The following is a 22,200-nucleotide window of genomic DNA, read 5'->3' on the forward strand; positions in this document are numbered from 1 at the left end:
GTGCAAATGACAAAAAGAAACCCAATTCCCACCATCCCAAGCAAAAACTTGAGTGTGCTAGTTTGAAAGGGTTGTGGAGTAGCTCATACCATCTAAAGGCCTGTAGGAACTCGGGTCTCAAGGGCCTGATTCTAGGGGGCCTGCTAGAACTTCCCCTGTATACACGTATTTTTACTTTTCTTTGCAAATTGGCCTAATGGACACTGCAAAGAAGTTTCATTACAGTGCCTATAAAAATGACCTTCGGCTGTTCCCGCCCACATCCGTCAGTGCAATGTCGTTACAAGGTAGGGGAGAGGAGCACTGTGACTGACAGTCCCGTCAGGAACACAGGCTGGGGAAGCAGTTGCTGAAGCAGACGGTGGTATTATCAAAAGAAAGGGAACAGAAAGGCCTGCTGGGCAGGCCTAAATCATACTCACACTCACACACACACACACAAAGCCATATTACAGTCTGCCGAGCTAGGAATAGGTTCTAGTAATATTTATATATATCAGAAACTGAAAGGATATCTAAGGTAGGATATTTTCTTGGAATGATCTCTGGGTGTTTTCTCTCTCTCCTAAACTGGTCGTTAATCTTGCCAGCTAGTCTTGTTTTGCACCCCCCAAAAGAAGCGTGTGTTATATCATGAGCTTAAAGCTGAAAGCAAAACAGCGACTTCGGAATGAGGTTCTTGACCTTTCATTTGGTTTTCATTTCCTAAATAGCTAATCTTTGTGTTTTGCTTGTGCGGCTTTGGTGGTTGTCCCCTAGGGAGGGAATTTATCGTCTGTATCTCACACAGTGCTAAGTGCTCAAGAAACAATAAATAACAATAATGCTCAAAAGAAGAGATTGAACCAACACGGCAAGGAAGCCACATTGCGTCAATAATTAACGAGAATCAGAAAGCTCGAGTAATTTTGGTTTTTTTGGCTGAGACTTTTAGAATCATAATTATTGCTTTAAAATTATTTTTACCCTTTATTTCCTTGATGGTGTCATTGAAATGACATTATGATAAAGAAGCTGTTTTGATTTGCTATTATAAACTCTAACTGCAAATCTTTACTAATCTAGTAATTTTAGTAGTTTATTGCTCAAAGTATAAGATTTCTAGGAGACTGGATTTTTTCACATGTCAGTATTATTTTTGGCATACACAGCATTTATTTACTTTGAGTCACTGGAAAGATTTGACATTGCGATGGAAACCAACCATAGGCCTATCACGTCTACTGCTTTATAACACATGTTGGAAAGAAGTTCTCTATTTTTGAAACCTAATTTTCCATTTTTAAGAAAAAAGTTACAGAAAACTTCAAACATACTCAAAATAGAAAGATAGTATAATGAACCTCTAGCTTCAACATTTGCCAATGTATCTCCCTACCTTTTTCTTACTTATTTTAAAGCAAATTGCAGACTTAATCCTATTTCTCACACACACACACACACATATTTCCGAATACATTTCTAACTGATGATTTTTTTTTGCATAACTACAAGGCCATTATCATACTTTAAAAACTTAAATTTAATATTTAGTTCCAAATTAACATTAAAATGTTCTTGGTTGTATCAAGAATGACTTCTGTGGTTAGTTTGTTCAAACCAGGATCCAAATAGTCCACAAATTACATATTTTTGTATCACCTCTTAAATCTCTTTTACAATAGTCCTCCCTTTTCTCTTTTTTCCTCTCTCTTTTATTTTTTAAATTAACATACAGCAAATCCCACCCCCTTTTTGGTTTACATACATACAGTAAAAATGCCTTTTTCTTTTTCTTTTTTTCAGTTTTCTGAATTTTAGCATGTGTATAGATTCATGCAACCACCAACACAATCAGGCTATATAAGAATTCCGTCACTACAAAAAGTCATTCATGCCTTTTATAGTCACTCTCCCAGCACCTCTAACCCCTGGCAACCACTGATCTGTTCTCTGTGAATTATAACTTTGTCATTTTGAGATTGTCATATAAATGGAATCATAAATAGGTAACCTTTTAAGAATGGCTTCTTTCTCTTAGTAAAATGCATTTAAGATTCATTCATGTTGCATGAATTAATAGCTTATTCCTTTTTTAGTGTTAAATAGTACTCCACTGTATGGATTTCCCACGGTTGGTTTATTCATTTGCCTGCTTAAGGAAATTTTGGTTGCTAAGATTAAATACCTAGGAGAGGAATTGTTGCGTCAGAAAGGCAAATGCATGTTTAACTTTATAAGAAATTGCCAAGCTGTTTTTCCAGAGTGCCTGTACCATTCTGTCTTCCTCCCAGCAATGTAAGAGTTCCAATTGCTCTGCATCTTCTCCAGCACTTGTATTTTTAAATTTATTTTGTTCTAATAGATATGTGGTTTTAATTTGCAATTCCCTAATGTCTAATGATAATGAACAGCTTTTCATGTGCACATTGGCCTTCTAAGTATCTTCTTTGGCGAATTGTCTGTTCATTTTCTAGTTGGGTCGCTTGTTTTTTTCAATACTGAGCTTTGAGGATTCTTCACATATCCCTACACTGTCAAGCACAAGGCAAAGCCAGGCTGACAGATTCAGCCAGTAAAGGAACAATGAGCCTTTTTGAAACTCAGTTTATTGCTTACACGGAGAGTGAAAAGATGAGTGGCTAAAGGTGTCAAGTTTTCTGTGGCCTTTGCACAGGATGACACTGAAACAGAAGAGGCCAGACCTTTGCACAGGATGACACTGAAACAGAAGAGGCCAGATGACTGCAACAAGAAGGATGGGATACTTTGCTGCCGAGGAGCCACTGCTTGATGCTACTAAGCAGTTCTATAGCTGCAGGTGCACCTTGAGGGTGGCAGGCAGAAGGCCTCAGACCCCAGCAGAACTCTTAATAAGAAAATGTCTCAGGACAGCCTCCTTAGTGGACAGGGAGGCAAGAGACACGGTCATGTAGCAGCACCTCACAAGTCTCCCTACGCTCTCATGTTCCAGGAGGGTCACAAGACTGTATCTAGTCCTTTCATTCTCTTGACAGTGTGTTTTGTAGAGCAAAAGTTCTTAATTTTGATGAATTCAAATTTATTTGGTATCATACCTAGGAACTCTTTGACCAAACTCAAGTTTTCTTTTAAGAACTTTATATTGTACATTGTTCATTTAGATCTATGTTCCATTTAGTCATTTTTATAAGGTTTGAGATGCATGTTGAGGTTCACTTTTTTGCATATAGTTGTCTAATTCTTCCAATGCCATTTGTTTGAAAGAGTATCCTTTTTAAAATTTAATTGCCTTTGCATTTTTGTAAAAATTAATTGACCATATTTCTCAATTTATATTTGAGCCAATCTTACATTCTTACATTCCCATATTTGTGTGGGTCTATTTCCAGCCTCTGTTCCATTTCATTGAGCTACGTATCTCCTTCCCCGCTTTCCCAGCACTACACTGCCTTGGTTATAGTATTTTTATAGAAAGACTTAAAATCAGATAATAGGATTCCTCCAACTTTATTCTTTTTTTTCAAAATTGTTTTCGGCCATTCTAATTCCTTTTCTTTTCCATACAAATTTTTGAATCAACCTGCCAAAGTGATTTAAACCTAATTTTAAACCAAAAGATTTAAATCTTTTCCTTAAACCTAATCTCACCAGAACTTTATCTTAACTATATCCCAAGATACATTTCATTTAACAAAAATATATTAGGTAGAGTTCTTTTCTGTTGCAAGAAACAGAAAATTCAAGTAAAATCTGGCTTGGAAAATGAAGAAAGGGCTCACAAAACTGGGAAACTCAAAGTTAGAACAGACTCAAAGCCGATTGACTGGCCTGGCAGGTGTTGCTCGGTGGTTGAGCTTCAACCCATGGACCTGGTGGTCACGGTTGGATTCTGGGACATGGTACATGCCAGGGTTTCGGGCTCAATCCCCAGCAGGAGGTGTGCAGGAGGCAGCCGACTAATGATTTTCTCTCATCACTGATGTTTCTATCTCTCTGAAATCAATAAAAACATATTGGGGGTGGGGGGAGCTGGTTGACTGAACAATTTGTTAGTAAGGATCCACTTTACCAGTTGCTTTCCATGTCTGTGTTCTGCCAGTTATAGTGTAGGCCTATTTCTACAACTGGGTCTGTGGATGGGCTTTCTCGATCATGTCTAGAGTGAGAAAATGTACTTTTGTCCAGTATATTAGGCATAAGTGCTGAAATTCACTCTCATGGGGCTAGTTTTTGTCATATGCACCCCACCTCTGAAACAATGCTTGTGCTAAGGGAAGTGGAATGTATTAGTTGGCTTAAGCCAGTTAGGGCCCACTTTGGGACATGCAGGTAGAAACAGATTCACTCATAGCATATGAGCTGATACTAGCATGAAAATCAAAAAAATATTAGGAAAGGGAAATTATGGAATAGGAACCAAATATGCAACTAAAGAATACCTACTGTAAAAACTACAAACTAGATCCTGGTTGTTGGCATCAGTGCCTGGAGACTGTTGCATCTCAAATGAGACATAGTCTCATCTGTTGATGCCATTTAAAAAATTTTTTTTACATAACTTTTGTAGTAGAGAGTTTTAATATTCATCTGTGCACGTAAGACATTTATATTTTTTGATTCCCTTGTAATTGGGCAGGACCGTCTGACTAGTCCTTCCGAAAGGATTGTAGATGGAAGTGATGTGTCTTATCCCGTGGCAGTGATTGTAAAAGTGCTGCAGAGGCAACTTAGGATCAAAGCATGGAATACAGATCCAATAGATGGAAGACAAGTGCTCTGAAAAGTTACCTTGACCTGCAGCAAACTGTGTGACATAGAAATAAACATTTTTTGTGTTAAGTCACTGTCACTTTGGCGTTATCTGTTACAGCATCATAACCTGGCGCGTCATGACCAATACAATTTTCATATGTTCTTACGCATGATATGTAATTGATATGTAACTGAGGAAAGAGAACTGCTGTTAAAATACATACATATATACATATATGTAAAACCTTCAGTGATTCTAAGAAACTGCCGTGATGTTCACATTTCATATGAAGTGAATCAGAATGTTGGGATGCTTTTCAATTGTAGTGATTTATGACCAATATTTCTAGATATGCCTGTTTAGTGTAAAGATTTATGGGATTAGTGTTTCAAACAACACTTTTATTACTTCACTTATATAAGAATCTTCAATGGTTCCGCTAATAACTACAGAATAAACTTTACATTCCTTACTAAATCTGCATCAAAACATGCCATGTTTTGGTCCTAGACTTACCTTTGCCTGTCTGGGTAGACCTGTGCACCATTATCCTCTCTAATTACATCAAAGTCTTCAGCATTCTTAACAATCCTGGGCAAAGCCACAGAGCCTGAAAACATGGAATGTAGTTCAAAAAACCTCGTTCAGCTCTTTGTTTGACCTCCCTGTCCCCCAAGCCAGCTTGTTACGTTTAGCTGTTTCAGATATTTTGCTTTGGAAGCTGGTGGATACCATTGCCTACCCATCAGCTGTTCCCCCTTCCTTCCTAAATAATAATCCCTATTTATTGGAGGTTGACAGTGTGTTCCTTTCGCTGTCTTTCTTGGTCTTCCCCCGCATCTAGATATGTCCACACAATGAGGCTACAGAATTGAGAGGATCTTCAGGGGAGCCAACCGGAGGGCTGTTTGCCTTCTATCCTTCTGCCTCCTGCCTGCAAAGTGACTCTGACGGCGGGGGCTCCGGTAGCCACATGGGCCGTGAATTACTTTAAGGATGGAGGCAGAAGAAAACAGAAAGGAACCTGGGTCCCCGGTGACCCCGTGGAGCTCTTGTATCAGCTCTGGGCCGCCTATTTCTAAAATGTCTTTATTTAACCATGTTTTATTAAGTTTTAAGAGGCACCATCATTCATATATTATTAAGAAAAAGCCCATTGGCAATAAAACTGAGTCAGTGCTTTGTTAGTGCATCAATACTGAGGTCATTCTGATTTCAGAAATGTTAAATTGTGAAAAAATGTGTTTTAGAATCAAATAACTTACAACAGAGAGAATAGACCCTTATGTTTTTTCATGCCACCATTATTTTGGGTGTTTGGATACATTTCACAAAGGCTATTTGCATCTTAAATGATACAGACTAGTTTTTTAATTTTTCTGCCTAAGTTTTGGATCTAAATCTCATCAAGATTTTTCAGTCAATCTACATCAGAGAGCTCTTGTTTTAAAAATTAGCTCTGTTGAAGAACAATTTCATACAATAACGTGTCCCTGTTTTAAGTATACACTTGGATGAGTACTGACAAATGCATGCTAACTTCCTCCATGATCAAGATCCCATCCCACTCAGTTCCCTCCACCCCAGGCCTAAGCAACTGCTCATCTGCTTTCTGTCATTATAGGTTACATTTGTCTTTTGTAGAGCTTTACATAAATGTAATTACACAGTATTTACTCTTTTTGTGTCTGGTTTCTTTCAGCATACTGTTTGCGACTCATCTATGTTGTCCCATGTATCAGTAATTTGTTTCTTTTTATTTCGGAGTAGTATTCCATTATATGGAAGGTAAACACCACAATTTATCTTTCAGCCATCCCAGGTGAGGGATCTTAGGCTTGTCTTCAGTTTGCGGCTATTGTGAGTAAAGGAGCTACGGATATTTTCATACACAGGGAATCACTGTTTATTCCCCTATAGCCATGGATGGGTCAGTTCTAACCACTTTTGTGTCCTGCCCTGATTCTAAAAATCCTGTTATTCTTGCTGCCTATCCCTACCCTTTGTCTGCTTGTGACTCGATAGAGCTAAATCTATCCTGAATAGTAATTGCCACCTTTAGCCCTACTGCTGCTCCTATTCCACTTTCTAAACATGATCATAAAAAGAAGGAATTAAATGTGCTGGAGTATGACAGTGTAGGATAGTCGCCCTGAGCATGGAAATAAGAGGAGTAAATAGCACAGGCTTCCAAACTCACTTTCTATTCTATGAGAGGAAGTGAGGAAAGAATTCTGGCGTTGGAGCTCGGTAGGTCTGTCTTTAAATCCAAGATTGGCCACTTACACGTGTAAGAATATAGAATACAATATTTAACCTCATGGAGTTTCTTCTTTAAAAAAAAAACAAACACACCTGGGAAATGAATATAATCCTGGAAAATGTGAGAATTAAATGCATACATTCAACCAACAAATATGTGTTGACAACTTCCATGTGTCAGGTCCTGTCCTGGGCTCTGGGGATACAACAGTAAGGAAAACAACAAAAGTGCCTGACTTCACGGAGCTCACATTCTAGCCTAGGGAGACAAGGGAACAAAAACAAAAGAACTGAAATCTGTGTTAGGTTAGATGGTGATAAGCACCAGGAGGAAAGCAGAGCAGGAGAGGGGGTAGAAAACGCTGGGCTGGTAACCGCTCCCTGGCGGTGAGCTGTTTGAGACCAGGGTATGATCCTTCCCCCGTATCGCCAGCATTTATCACAGTGTCAGCTGTATGCTAAGTGCCACACACGTGTTTCCCGAATGAAAAGACTGAATAAAAACAGTGCTGAGGGAAGAAGTTTATCTCACGAAATCACTGTAATGTAGCTTACCTGGACACTTCTACGGGCTTCCAGACAGGTACTAATTATGTCAGCAAGAACGGTGCCCTTCCCTTCTCCTTGTTCCTGTTGGTACTTCAAGTCTCCTCGACGTCTTTTCTTGGAAATCAGAATGCTTTTAAAATGTGCTTTCTGAGTAATAACACATCCTTGATTTAAAAAATTAACTATATGCATTTTCCAGGCTTTTGCTGAATAATAAATGTAGAAAACAATTTGAAAAAATGGTTCAGTATGTTCGTTTTTGCATTAAGGAGCTTTGGTATTCTAGAGTTTCTGAAAAACTGGCACTCATTTTTTACCCCCCCCACCCCAATTCCTATTCAAGTATCACAAACCAAATATAAAAGGAATGAGAAAATTTTATTTGTATGATGGCTTGATAGACTAAAATTTTCATTTCAGGTCTGCAAATTTGGCAGACTGCAGGACTGACTATAAAAGAATTAACCTAGAGTATTGTAAACAGCTGACCTCCCGGGAGGGGATGTTTGATGAACAAACTAGATAACGTGTGCAAAACTGCCTTCTGAATGATTACTTGTGTGATTACAAAGCTTAATGCCTGTGTCACCCACTATGAATTCCATGAGGGGAGGAACTTTGCTTACTGATATATCTCCTGTACTAATCATATACATTTGGTAAATATGTGAATATATTTTTTTATAATTGATACTTATTTCATAGGAGAAAACTGTATCCTCAAGTGATTTGCTAGCACTACAGTTCCTTCAGGTTAAAATCTGAATTCCTGTTATTCAGATTTACTCACTGTATTTGATATTGTACTTTTCCAGCCCCACAATAGATACACACAACTTCTACTCAAACGCAAGAATACCATGTCCTGAACTATTGACGCCTTCCTTCCTTCTCTGCCTAAAGTCTTTGAAAGTACCCAGCTCAAGTAAAAAAAAAAATCTTCCTTTGAAGTATTTCAACACATGCTTATTTGACGTCGCAGGCTGTTAATTTTAAAAACACATTTTATCGCCTTAATCATTTTTGCATTTCTGTTCCCGGGGACTATGACTGGCCCTTTGAATATGGAAAATACCCAATTAATATCTGTTGACTTAATTTTCACAATACATCATTCGCTTACAGTTTTTATTCCAATGAGGGTAAATCAATTTCCCCAGACTCTTCCTTAATCCCAGATGAAGGTGCAACTGCTGTTTGGAGCGATGATTAAAGCGCATTCTCTCCTACAAATGTAACCTGCCATAAAAACTACTTCAGTAAAGTCACTCTCTGCCAGAAAGACCAGTAAGGAGCCGGTTCTTTTCCAATTCCAGGAATCCGCGTCGCGCCTCACGCTTTGCTGTAAGTCCAGAGACGGACTCCCCCCCCCCCCCCGCCTCTCCCCTGCGCCCCACGATCGTGCCCAAATAATAAGGTGGGAACGGTGGCAGCTGTATTTCTGGATCTGAAATTCTAGGGCGCTTCACCCCTAAATCGTTCCCCGTGTAAGTCAGGTGCCCAGGGAAGCCTGCAGCCCACCCTCCCGAGCGCTCTACTCAGTGCCGAGCGTTTGTTTTGGTTTGTGTGTTAACTGGGGACGGCTGGGCGCGGCTCGCCGGGGCGCGGGGCTCCGAGGCGCGTTTCTTACGCCCCTGGGGGACTGTCTCCGCATCTAACTCCGCTCATTTATTTGCCTGCGCGGCCGCGGAACGGAGTGAACTCCAGCGCCGCCCAGCCCCGCTCTGCGCCGACTTCAAGGCGCGGGAATCGGCGGCTCCCGGTTCTCACCGCAGCGCGACCCGGCTGGTCCGCGGCGGACCCGTCGGCCCGCTTCGGGGCCCTTGGGTCGGGCGGAATCACGGCTTCAAGGTCGAGCGCGCAGCCCAAACACAAGCGGAGGCGCGGAGACGCGCAGCCCCGGCACCTTCGCGAGGCTTTGTTCGAAGCCGCCGCCCGGGCGGCGGGGAGCGAGCCCGGCGCCGGCGCGCGGCGAGGCAGCCTCCCTTCCCGGCGGTTGCCGCGCTCGCCGCCGCGGCACAGACACAGCCAAACGGCGGCGTCGGCGGGCCGCGGCTCGGTCGCGCACGGACGTTTCTCCCGGCTGGCGCGGGGAAGGCGGGGAGGCCGGGGAGACGCGAGCCGCGCGCCCCGGGCCCGGCCGCGCCCCGGCAGCGGGCTTCGGGCGCCGGGTCCGGCCGCTTCCAGAACGCCGCCGCCGCGCCGCCCCGCCGGGGTTTCCCCGCGCCCGCGCTCATTTGCATGGCGCGGCCCCTCCCCCGCTGCCATTGGCCGGCTCCTCGCCCCGCCCACTGCCCCTCCGCCGAGGGTTCCGTGCCCCGAGCCGCCCGGAGGTGCGGGCAGCCGACGGACTGTTAAACCGCGGCGGCGGCGGCGGCGGCCGGGGCAGAGCGGGGCGCGCTCTGGAGACGAGTCAGCGGCGCCCCGGGGTGGGGGGAGGCGGGCGGGCAGCTAGAGATCACTTCAGCAGCCCCCACCACGGCCGGACCGAAGGTGCGGCGGCGGAGGGGAGCCGGGGCGCCCCAGCAGGCGAGTGGCCGGCGTCGCAGCGGGGGGCTGAGGGGGGTGGGTCTCCTCTACTGCGGTCAGGGGCAGCGCGGGGAGGAAAGAGCGCCGGAGATCGCCGGGCGGGTCTGCGGGCCGGGTACAGCCCCGCAGCTCCCTCGCCCCTCGAATCCTCCGGGCTGTTGGACTCCGGGTCCAGGCTCAGGATTGCGCTTCAGGGCAGGGGTCGGACCGCAGCCAGATTTAAACGGCTAAACCTAACAGCCTTGGCAGTAGCTCCGGGGAGGGGAGGGAAGGGGTGGAGGGAGAGGCTGGGGGCGGGCCTCGGCGCAGTCACGTGGCGGAGGGGCGGGGCTTGGCGGGCCTTCCTTTTGTTTTGGCGGGCGCGTGCGCAGAAGGCAGAACACGTGGTCTTCTGGGCCCGCCCCTTGCTCCGGCGGCGGCTCCTCGGCGGGGGCGGCTGCGCCCGGCGTAGTTTTGGGGGAGCCGCTGGGGCAGGACCTGCTGGGCTAGATGTGACCCTTGTTTTAGTCATTTCCTACTCTATTTCAGGCAGACGTGGACTTGGCCTCTCGAGTGAGCGGGGGGTGGAGGTGGGGAGTCTAGAGACTTGCGGAGGGATGGTGTTTGTGTCGCTTGTCGGTGTGCTGAAGGGAGCGGCGTTGCTGGAAAATTTGAGGTTATGTGCTCTTTGGGAGCAAGAAATGCAAGACTGTGTTCGGGCCATTACAGAAACCACCGGAAAGGATGACGATAGTCCTGCGTCCGAGAGGGAAGGCACGGGGTGGACGTTTGTGTAGTTTTCTGGCTCCGAGAAAATGAGCGTCGGGGTCGTTCCCGCTGCCTGGGGACGGCCCCCTCCCCCTCCGGTCGGCGGCGCGCGGGGCTTTTTGTTGTTTAACTGTGGGAAGCACATTCCTTTTGATTGCCCCAGACTGGAGTCAGCTGGCGCGAGTTAAGAGGATAGCTTGTTTTCGTCCGTCTTTCCCTACCCGGTTTGCTTCACTTCGTGCCGAGTTTTGCTCAGTAGGAATGTTTTCAAAATGCCCGAAGAGGCAGGCTTGTTAACAAAAACCTGAGTGAGGTTTTTACCGGCACTGCAAACAAAACCGGCAGCTTTTTGACTAGGAAAAAGTGGCTGTGACGCTAACGTCGAGGGAAGCTGGTGCCCCGGACTGTGGGTGCTTCGCAGCGAGTGGTCCCCGCTTTTCCCAGGTCTCACTACCTCTTTCCTGGGGCAAGGCGCAGCCTCTCCTCCTGGCTCTTTTCTCTTGTAAATAGTTTCATGGTAGTGTCCCTGCCTTAGGAGACTTGTGAAAGCAAGTGCCCTGTGTTAGTGAAAGTGATTTATAATCTTTACCCACACCGGAATAGAGAAACTGCGGCGTAATACGGTTTTATAACAAAAGTCAGATATTTTGTTTCCTTAAAGCCAGCATACCGGAAAAATGTAAACAATGAGTCATGAAATAGGATATATTTGAATATCTTCAAAATCTGTTGTAACTATTATCTTTGATTCGCCCTCGGTTTCCACCTCCTTTTCAGATGAGTGTCAAGGGTGCCATCATTTCCTCATAGTTTTAACCTAGGCAGTCATTACTTCTCTTTCCCAGCCCTGGTGGAGCTTTTTTTTTAACATGAAACTTCTTAATCCAGACCAATTCTATCACATTGAGGTTTTGTGTTTTTTTTTTCTTTTGGTGTGGTGCCTTTTCACATAGCAGTTACTTATTTTGTTAAATTTACAAAATAATTTGGAAAATCAAGACGAGTGCAAATAAAAATACAAATAATTTGTATTTCTCTCTAAATATTTTCCTATGCATTTTTGTGTATTTTTCCTAGAAAAGAGAGCATGCAGCATTTTCATCTCACTTTACCTCATAAGCATTCCCATGCCATTAGTCTTTGCAAAAATTATTTTTGGCTGCTTAAGATTATTTATTACATCATGTAACTATCATATTTAATTTTTTTTATTGGCAGATGTTTGGGACGTTCTCATGTTTTGTAAATTTCACTAACAAAATAGTCTTTCACATAAACCTTTAAAAAAAAATTCCTTTAAGTTTGTAAAGGAAGAACTACTGGGTCAAAGAGTCTCTCTGTATGTATGTGTGTTTCAGCTCTTGTAACAACACCAAGTGACCTTCCAGAATGTTGTATTGATTCATACTCACATAGAGCATGAGCAGGCCTTACATTATAGCTCTGTTCATAATCTGGTATTAGCATTAAAATGAAAACCTTGCTTTAATTTGCATAAAATTTTTTATCACATGTCCGTGATGTATCTCTTTTCCTTATTGTAAGCTGCTTCAGGGAGAGGAATGTATTTCATATTTGATGTGCTGCAAATCACAAAGTGGGTGCTTGATAAATATTGGCTGTTGATATTTACCTTTTTGACTTCTTGAAGCTCAGGAAGTTCTCCTTTTTTTTGTCTTACTCAATTTACCAGTAAATTGTTGGCAATATACTAGGTATTGTTTCATTGATCCATTAGAGTACTCATTCCTGTGGAGGAGGGCACTGATCTTATCACAGTTTTCTACTAAAAGGTCCAGTGACTCCATTGTCCAACTGTGGCATTATCTAAGAGCTCCATCCACCTTTGATACTATTTATCTTGATAACTTAGACTATTTCATTCCCTTTATTCATTCATCTAGCTTGTATGGAATTCACTTACAGATTTCACTTTGATCGTTCTTTCACTTGTAGCCTTTTCTGTGTTTTTTTTTTTTTTAAAGCCCACTGTCTAAAGCTCCTCTGTTTCATTCATTATTCAGATTGTTTTTGATAACCCACCAGTTATTGCCTGTAACATCTTTTACTGCGTTTAGTCTACCATGCAAAACTTACGTCATAATTTTCATTTACTCAGTTATCTCCATTTTCTTTTACATTTGTCTATACAGTACTAGATGGTAGTTGAAGGAGAAGACTTTCTTTCAGGTTTAGAATTGTGTTTGGAATTGTTAATTGATTAGGTTTGTCAAGTTATAAACACAAAGAGTGGGGCTGCTTACAGCAGAAGTGATAGCTAATAGATAATTAGCAACGAATTTACTGACTTGAAAGTATATCATCTCTTATACTTCTATTCTTAAAATCCTTACTGTATTACAGGACTATAATGGATGACCCTCATCATCAGTGCAGTCTTACATTACTTTCAGTATGTTTCATTTAGAAAGGCAAGGGAGGTAGCTGTGTCATTTCCAAAAGCTTTGTGTGTGTTTCCTTTTAAATGTCGTGAAGAGAGATTTCACTGAACTGTACTTCCCTGATCATGTGGTATAAATAAACTAGCAGCAAATGTTAATAAAAATGGTAATATTGTACTTGCCTGTAGATAGCTTATAATGAAAATCTGAAGACAGTTCATAATGGGAGTTTTTAATACTTGATAATATTTTTAGGCTTTTAGAAAAACTGGATGTGAAAATTCTCTTAGTATTGCAGAATTAGGAGGAAATGCATTGTTATAATATTGAGGCTTTGTTAATATTTTTAATGAATTTCTTATTTATTGTATGTTTCCAGTAATATAAGACCAAGGACTGAAGCACGTTTTTAAAATAATTAAAATTTTTTTTATTTGGTAATAGATCATTAATCAGTGTTTAACCACATGAAGTTAAATTGGAGTCAAAATCTATAGACTGAGCAAATGTGATAGTGTTCTTTTCAATGTAAATTTCTGGATCCAAGTTGATGTACACAGAAAAAAACAGCTCTTCCTTTATATTTCTATGAACCATGCACTTATAATAATAGTAATAATTCTGCCTGAAGTGTTATCTGTTTGATGTGTTATGTGACCACCCAAATGGCTTTATCTTTAATTAAATTCTTTTAGTCTTCAAAGAAAATTCCTTTTTAGGCATAGTTTTCAAAGTGGAAGTTTTTGCTATAAACTTTGTTGAGTACAAAGTGCTGAGGTAACTGTACCCTGGTCATGCCAATTACTACATTGTGATGCTCATGTGTGGCATAAGTCTTGAAAACACAACACTGTATTTTGAATTCACACCTTCCATTAATTCCTAGGTTTTAGAGGATTAAAATTATACCAATGTACATTCTTTCTCATTAATTTTATTGTTTTAATTGGATTTTTCCTTTATGAATTACAAATTGAGTTCCTGTATGTTTCAGTAATGTTTCAAAGAGCTGCTCATATTTTGCTAAAATAATTTCTCTCTTTTTCTCTACTCTTTCTCTGTTATAATAATGGATCAGCTGTCTGAAACACATTTAAGTTTTAAGTGGAAATTATTTAATATTTGTTCCTACTTCAGGGTTCTCCTGTCTCTCAAAATGCCCCTGGTAGTCTTTTCACTTTCTTTTAACTTGTGGATGGATCTGCCTTCTTTGTTATACTTTATTCCTAGTTTGTGTTACTGCTCTGCATTTAAGAGAATTCTGATGATCCGGATTCCAGTTGAAAGAGTAAATTTAATGTTCAGGGATATGTATGGATAGGATATTTACCGTAGACTTATGTAATATACATTCACATGCTAAAATATAAATCATAGTCATATCTGAAGCTGCATTTTAGGGGAGGGAAATCAGATTTGGTCTTTAATTTTTAATGTTCCTTCTCAGGAGAAAGGATGGTTCTTAATCTAGATTGTCTAGATTACCAGTTTCAACTCTGTAGATTATATTGGCAAACTTGATTTTCTTTAGAAAGTATGTCAAAAAGCATTTGGTGTATGTGACCTATATATTAATTTGTATAGACCTGATTACTAAGTGTCAGGATCAACTAATTACTGACATCATAATTATCTCACTATGTACATACATCTTTTGAAGAATGACGTATTTACTATATCTAATGTCCAAGGACATTGCATTTAATGTTAAATTCATAAATATGTATGATTTATAAATCTTAAAAATAAAGATGGTCACTAATGGACACATTTTGGAGACAACAGGGGAAGGCTTTTTATTTGTAACAATAATACTATCAGAACAACTGTTTTCTTCCTTAACTTACAATAAGTGTTTTGGGTATAGGCCCATAGAGTGAAGAATAGTTTAGTGCTAGTTGAATTCCTTATGAGCTAGGAAGGAACAGAAATAGTGTTAGGAGTTGGGGGGAAAAAGGAGTTTGGTTCTGTTCACATTTTAATCAGAAACATTAAAAATGTTGCCCTTGGAGAATGTATAAACATAAAAGTATTTTCTAGATATCTGATTTTTTTTTTTACATTATTTTAGGTTTCCAGTAATTATCTGCAGGTTTCGCCATGACCCCAGCTCTGAGGGAGGCAGCAACAAAGGGTATCTGCTTTTCATCTTTACCAAGTACCATGGAGTCTGATAAGATGCTATGCGTGGAAGGCCCAAGAACTATGGATGAAAAGCTAAAGGGAGATACTTTCTCTCAGATGCTGGGATTTCCAACTCCTGAACCTACTCTTAACACTAATTTTGTGAATTTAAAACATTTTGGCTCCCCTCAGTCTTCAAAACATTATCAGACAGTTCTTTTAATGGGTTCTAATTCTACATTAAATAAATACAATAAGAATTATAAGCAAAAGAAATTAGGGGAACCCAACTGCAATAAGCTGAAAAACATACTGTGTAATGGCAGCAACATTCAGCTCAGTAAAATCTGTCATTCTCATTCTGAAGAGTTCATCAAAAAGGAACCTCTGTCAGATAACACAGGCCAGTGCATGACAGATGTAAAAATTATTTTGGATTCAAATATAACCAAAGACACTAATGTAGATAAAGTACAACTACAAAACTGTAAATGGTACCAAAAGAATGCACTTTTGGATAAAGTTACTGATGCTGAGATTAAAAAGAGTTTATTGCACTGTGCTCAAAAGAATAGTGGGCCTGGCCATTCAAATATGCCTGTTAGTTTCTCAGCTGCTGAAAAAGAGGAGGAAGTGAATGCTCGTTTACTTAATTGTATAAGCAAACAGAAAATTTTACTTAACCAGGCTAGAAGAACTCAGAAACATTTGCAGATGCTCCTGGCAAAGCATGTTGTTAAGCACTATGGTCAGCAGATGAAATTTTCTATGAAGCATCAACTCCCCGAAATGAAGATCTTTCATGAACCTACCACAGTTTTGGATAACAGTTTACCTAAATGCACTGAAATTAAACCAGACATCAATTTATTGACTGCAGAGAATAAATTATGGAATGATACAAAAAATGGCTTTGCACGGTGTACAGCTGCAGAAATCCAAAGATTTGCACTGTCTGCTACAGGGCTGTTGTCTCATGTTGAAGAGGGTCTGGATTCTGATGCAACAGAGAGCAGCTCTGATGACGATTTGGATGAATATACCATTAGAAAAAGTGTGGCAGTGTAAGTGCAAAATTATTATTAGACCTTTTACTGTTCTATATATAGCAATTTTATCTTGATTTCAAGATATATTAAAAGGAAATAGATTTTCTAAAATCTTAATGCCGTAATCTTTAAGTTATAGAACTGATGAAATTTAAAAGTATTTCATTGTTTAAACTACTGTGTTTGAATATATACATACTACTTAAAAATAAGTTATTCAACTATCTAGGAAAAACCAGTACAGGGATAATAAAAGCTAACTGGCTACAAGTAAGCATTTTTCCTATTCTTGGATAGGCTATGGACAAGGCCTGAAATTTTGCTTAAGTGATCTAGCCAGTATGTGTAGCTAAAACTCAATACGACGTTTGTACATAGGGAGCGCTCATTGATGAGAGTACATATAAGTTGACCTGCTACATTTATTTTTAACTGTATATTTGTATTCACAGCTTTCAGCTCTGGCCTTGACCAACTTAGTAAATTTTTGCTAGATCAATGTAGCCAAAAGAAAGCTATTATGTCACCTATTAGGTACCTGTTGAATGCTTATTATGTGCTGCACCCCAGTGATTCTAAATATTCACAGCCTCTATCCTCCCAGAGTCTACTTCAAAGAGAGGTTTCTAGATAATAAAAACAAACCAAAAAAACAGAGCAAAATACTTTTACTTATCATGTTAACATTCCAAAACAGCTCTATCTCATAGAAGTTTCTGAGATGATGGAATGTTCTATGTCTGTGTTATCCCATAGGCACTAGCCTTGTGTGGCTATTGAGCACTTGAAATGCGACCAGTACAACTGAGGAACTGAAATTTTAATTTTATTTAATTTGAATTAATTTTATTTAAATGGCCAGATAGAACATAGTTTTTAATCTAGCTTCCAGGGAATCCGTTAATGTCTCTAAACTGATGCAAAATACTGTGTGTATATGTGGTATTTTGGGAGGAAGAAATTTAACATTTTTATCAAATTCTCTTAAGATGAATGAGAATCATTATAGAATTAGAAACTAAACACATTAATTTTTACTAATAAAAAGGACAGTATATTAATTTTTATAGTAAGGAATAAAATGTAAAGCAAAGTCTTTTGGTGCTCTGTTATCACTATATTTGAAATTTGTTTGACTGTGGGAGCTAATAGTTATTGAGCTCATGTTTTCATGTTGTTAAGTTTATTTTAAAATCGAAAACTTTTATCCTGATAAGTTGTTGGGTTTTTTAAAAATTTTCTTCTTTATATTTCTGGAAACTCATTTTTCAAATGTGGACAAATATTTTTAATGAATAAAGTTTAAAATTAAACCTTAAACATAAAACAGGTAAAAAGATGCATTTTGTGTATCTAAATTCATAAGTGGTTGTGAACACAGTTAAATTTTCATTATCTCTATTAAATATAAATAGACTTCTCAACTAAAATCATAAGGTCTGCAGTGGCGAATATTGGTTGACTTCGACTTAATTTTAAGCAACTTAAGGGCGAGTACTTCTCTTCCTTTTATTTTATACCCACTGCCTAGCATTGTCTAGTTTTTACTGCTTGTCTGGTATTTGTTGAGCCAATGAATGAACTTTTCTGTATTTGTATATGTAGTTGTAAAGGTACAAAAATTGGGGTCAGCAATCTGTGGAATTTTGCACTATTTATTTTCTCTTACATTCTTGATTTCCCTACCCTTTTTTCCTTTGTCTCTAGTACCAAAAACGGCCACAAGATATATCTTGTATATCTTAAAACCAGCATGAATGTGTGTTCAATGAATGAATGAATGAACTATGCAAAAATATAGACATTAAAGTAGTTTATTATAATATTTAACATTTGTAACTTTTAAAAATTGAGAAGTAAAATGTATTATATTTATCTTCAAAATCTCAGATTATAAGTTCCTTTTTATTTTCTTTGTCTTTTTTTTTTTTTAAGTTTATAGCCTTGATAAGAAAAACATTCCTCTGACTATGAAATTTAGCTGTGAAAGAATATAGTTGTTTTAGGAAATTGAAAAGCAGTCACACTCACACTCGCCATTACCATTTTTATTTTAAATATATAAATATATGTTTGACTTTCCCCTTTTCCTCTTCCTCTAAAAATGTAGGCAGTAGATTAATTCATAATGACATTAGTGTGTACTTTAAAAATAACTTTTGGTTGAGACTAATATGCATTAAAAAATATTTTAAAAGTTAATTTCCTTTGGAAATAAAAATAGGATTTTAATACGAATGTACCCCTTCTCCCTGCTGCAGTGTTCCGTTCCTTTGGTGAAGAAGCAGAGTTTTTGGATACACTTGTATTACAGTTGGTTTGCTCTTTGATCCTGAGCAAAGGTTAAGGTTATTCTTAACCCTCTGAATCAGATTCTTCTTTGGTCTAACTTAAAGAGTTCTGTAGATAATTAGATGAAATGTTAAATATAAAGTACCTGCACATAATAATAAGGCACAGATTTGGCAGCCAATAAGGAGTGTCTTATCACACAGTTTGCTATTGTGGAACACTGGAGTTTAATATTCCACAGGAACCGTGGGGAGCCAGTGTAAAATACATGCCTGAGTTCACCCGTTTGAGAAGTGAGGAAGCTGGAGTATTTGTGCATCAAATCCCATCAGTTACTGAGTGAAGGCTGTTCCTGGTTGTGTTAAATTCCTTGCACTTCTGTTCTGCCACTTGGGTGACAAAGCAGGCCCAAACAACAACAACAACAAACCTCAGTCAAATGCAGGTGCTGGCGGTTGGAGAAAAGGCAGGTCTGTGTGAGCTGAACTGGTAAGTGTTAGGGGGTGTGGGCTGGTCACTAACAGACTCTGGTACAATTATGTTACCTCATATCTAGTAAGACCTTCGAGTTCTAGCATTTCATTTCTTCTCAGAAATGAAATCAGTTTCTTTCAGGATGAATGTGGGAAAACTCACAGATTTTTGACATAGAAAAACATGTTTCTTTGTCTTATTCAAGGAAACTTTGCCAATATCTTCCAAATCAAACAACAGTCTTAGATGTTTGGAGAAAACCCCAATCATTTCCCCATATGTTCAAATTTTCATCAAATTTTTACTTTGGTATATAAATGGGATTAGGCTTTCACCAAGACAGGAGTGTTGTGATGTGTTTAGTTACAGGCTCTCAGGCAGATCTTCCAGATTGAAAGGCAGAAAAGAGGTAAGTAAGCAGCTTGTTGCAGACTCACGGAAATGAGGCGTCAGGGTTTCCTTCACACCTCCGTTGTGCCAGTAGAAAGGAAAGGAAGTGAAGAGCCAGATGATGAGCTTCCCTTTGAGGAACTGGATAGATAGGAGTATGACCTCAGTGTGACATCCAGCGGATAAAGAAACTAGTAATATTTCATTAATAAATTGCAAATAAGAGTACCTTTATATTTCTTTAATGTGAAGTTGACAAACTTTTTACATTCATTATCTTTTCAATTCTCTACACTTTGGAAATAGATGGGAGATGTCTGATTTATTTTACGATTAAACCTTGGTTCTTGAACGTCCCCCATCTTGAACAATTCAGTTCTCAACCAAGTTCATGGAAAAATATCTCAGTTGTCGAACAAAATTTTGGTTCTCGCCCTTGGCTGGTGTGGCTCGGTTGGGCGTCATCTCATGCACCAAAGGGTTGCCGGTGTGATTCCTGGTCAGGGAACATGCCCAGGTTGCAGGCTTGATTCCTGGTGGGTGATGTGCAGGAGGCAGCCAGTCAGTGTTTCCCTCTTGCATTGACGTTTTTCTCTCCCCTATTCCCTCTCTAAAAATCAATAAAAACATAAGACTAAATAAAAATTTGGTTCTCGATCCTACAACCCATTCATGCCGATACCTGTATAATCAGTCACGTGTCTCTCAGGCAACAGAGGAGAGAATGTGTGAGTATGAGTTAGTTTACCCCTAAACCTTATGTTAATATCTGAGGAAATGGTGCTGTGAATACTTTGGTGTTTTCTATGGCAGCAGAGTGGAAAGGAAAGTTGTAAGAATAACGATAGAGCTTAAAAAAAGAAATAATTGCAAAGTTTATAGATTAAACAGTACATTAGACATGCATATAAGAAAGGTTAAAACAGAATCATTCAGGGGTCTGGAATGGATTAATTCAATTTATATTATTTCTAATGGGAAAACATGATTTGGTTTTAGAACGAATCACTTCTCAAACAGCCAGAATGATTTAAGTTTGAGAACCAAGGTTCCATTTTACTTGTATGTGGAACAAAGAAAAAGTTGATGTAATAGATTACATAATTCCTGAATGTTGAACCAGCCTTACATACCTGGGATAAATCTCACTTGGTCATAGCATATAAGTCCTTTTATACATTGTTGAATTTGATTTGCTAATATTTTGTTGACGATTTTTTGCATTTGTACTTATGAGACGTATTGATCTATAGTTTTCTTTAGTAATGCCTTTGGTTTTTGTATAAGGGTAATGCTGGCCTCAGAATGAGTTAGGAAGCAGTCCCTCTGCTTCTATCTTCTGAAAGAGATTGTAGAGACTTGGTCAAATTTCTTTAAATTTTTGGTAGAATTTGCCAGTGAACCCGTTTGGGCCTTGTGTATTCTGTTTTGGAATGTTATTAATTATTTATTCAATTTCTTCAATAGATATAAACCTATTCAGATTGTCTGTTTCTTCTTGTGTGAGTTTTGGCAAATTGTGCTTTCAAGGAACTGGCCCATTTGTCTAGGTTATTAAATTTGTGGATTTAAAGTTGTTTATATTCCTTTATTATTCTTTTAGTGTCCATTGCTCTGTGGGAATTTCTCCTCTTTCATTCCTGATATTAGTTATTTTTGTCATCTCTCTTTTTTTGAGTTAGCCTGGATAGAAGCTTATTGATCAAAGAACCACTTTTTTGGTTTCATTGATTTTCTCAATTGCTTTCGTGGTGTCAGTTTCATTGATTTCTACTCTAATTTTTATTATTTCTTCTACTTACTTTGGATTTAGTTTGCTATTTTTCTAGTTTCCTAAGGTAGAATCTCAGATAATTGATTTTTAGATCTTTTTTATTTCTAATATTTGCATTCTAATGCTATAAATTTTGTGCTTTTCCCCATAAGCATTGTCTTCACTACATCCCACATATTTTGATGACTTGTATTTGCATTTTAATTTAAATTAATAATATTTTAAAATTTCTCTTAAGATTTCTTTTTTGCCCCATGTATTACTTAGAAGTGTATTGTTTAATCTCCAAGTATTTTGGGATTTTCCAGTTTGATTCTGTTATTGATTTCTAATTTAATTCCATTGTAGTCTGAGAGCAGACATTATATGATTTCTTTTTGAAAAACCATATTTAAAGTGTGTTTTATGGACCAGAACATGGTCTTTTTTTGATGACTCTTTTATGTTATCTTGAGAAGAATGCATAATCTGCTGTTGTTGGATGTACTAGGCTCTAGAAGTCAGTTATTTTCAGTTGATTGATGGTGATACTGTGTTCACCTGTACTGACTTTCTGCCTGCTGGATCTGTGCATTTCTGATAGAGGGAGTGTTAAAGTCTTTAACTACAATATTAGATTAATTTATTTTTCCTTGAAGTTCTATCAGTTTTTGCCTCACATAGTTTGATGTTCTTTTGTTAGGCTCATACACATTAAGGATTATCTTCTTGGACTGTTGACGTTTTTATTATTATATGTCCCTCTTTATACATCTTAACTTTCCTTGCCCTAAAGTCTGCTCTGATTGAAATTAATGTAGCTACTCACTTTCTTTTGATTAGTGTTAGCCTGGCTAACTTGCTTCATCCCTTTAGTTTTAATCTATGTTTTATATTTAAAGTGAGCTTTTTTTT

General features: G+C 39.1%; 1 protein-coding gene and 1 long non-coding RNA gene across 4 annotated transcripts in view; one reads left to right on the forward strand and one right to left on the reverse strand.

The window, feature by feature from the left end:
* The first annotated feature begins 9,860 nt into the window (after positions 1 to 9,860).
* Positions 9,861 to 22,200, forward strand: part of KANSL1L (KAT8 regulatory NSL complex subunit 1 like) — an 81,228-nt gene continuing 68,888 nt past the window's right edge. Inside the window, exons 1-2 of one of the 3 annotated variants that reach the window (XM_081143023.1) lie at positions 9,861 to 10,054; positions 15,275 to 16,391. In XM_081143023.1, coding sequence (XP_080999149.1) covers positions 15,304 to 16,391 — 1,088 coding nt within the window. In that variant the 5' untranslated portion in view covers positions 9,861 to 10,054; positions 15,275 to 15,303. Of the gene's footprint in view, positions 10,055 to 10,537; positions 11,246 to 13,253; positions 13,334 to 15,274; positions 16,392 to 22,200 lie in introns of those variants that run through there. The other 2 variants (XM_081143024.1, XM_081143025.1) reach the window with 2 other exon arrangements.
* The window catches only part of LOC308559844, a 45,041-nt gene continuing 42,600 nt past the window's right edge, over positions 19,760 to 22,200 (reverse strand). Inside the window, exon 4 of the long non-coding RNA XR_013999210.1 lies at positions 19,760 to 20,142. This is a non-coding gene — a long non-coding RNA (uncharacterized lncRNA). The remainder of the gene's footprint in view (positions 20,143 to 22,200) is intronic.

This window comes from Miniopterus schreibersii, assembly GCF_964146895.1.
Source record: "Miniopterus schreibersii genome assembly, chromosome: 7".
In the NCBI taxonomy this organism is placed as follows: Eukaryota; Metazoa; Chordata; class Mammalia; order Chiroptera; family Miniopteridae; genus Miniopterus; species Miniopterus schreibersii.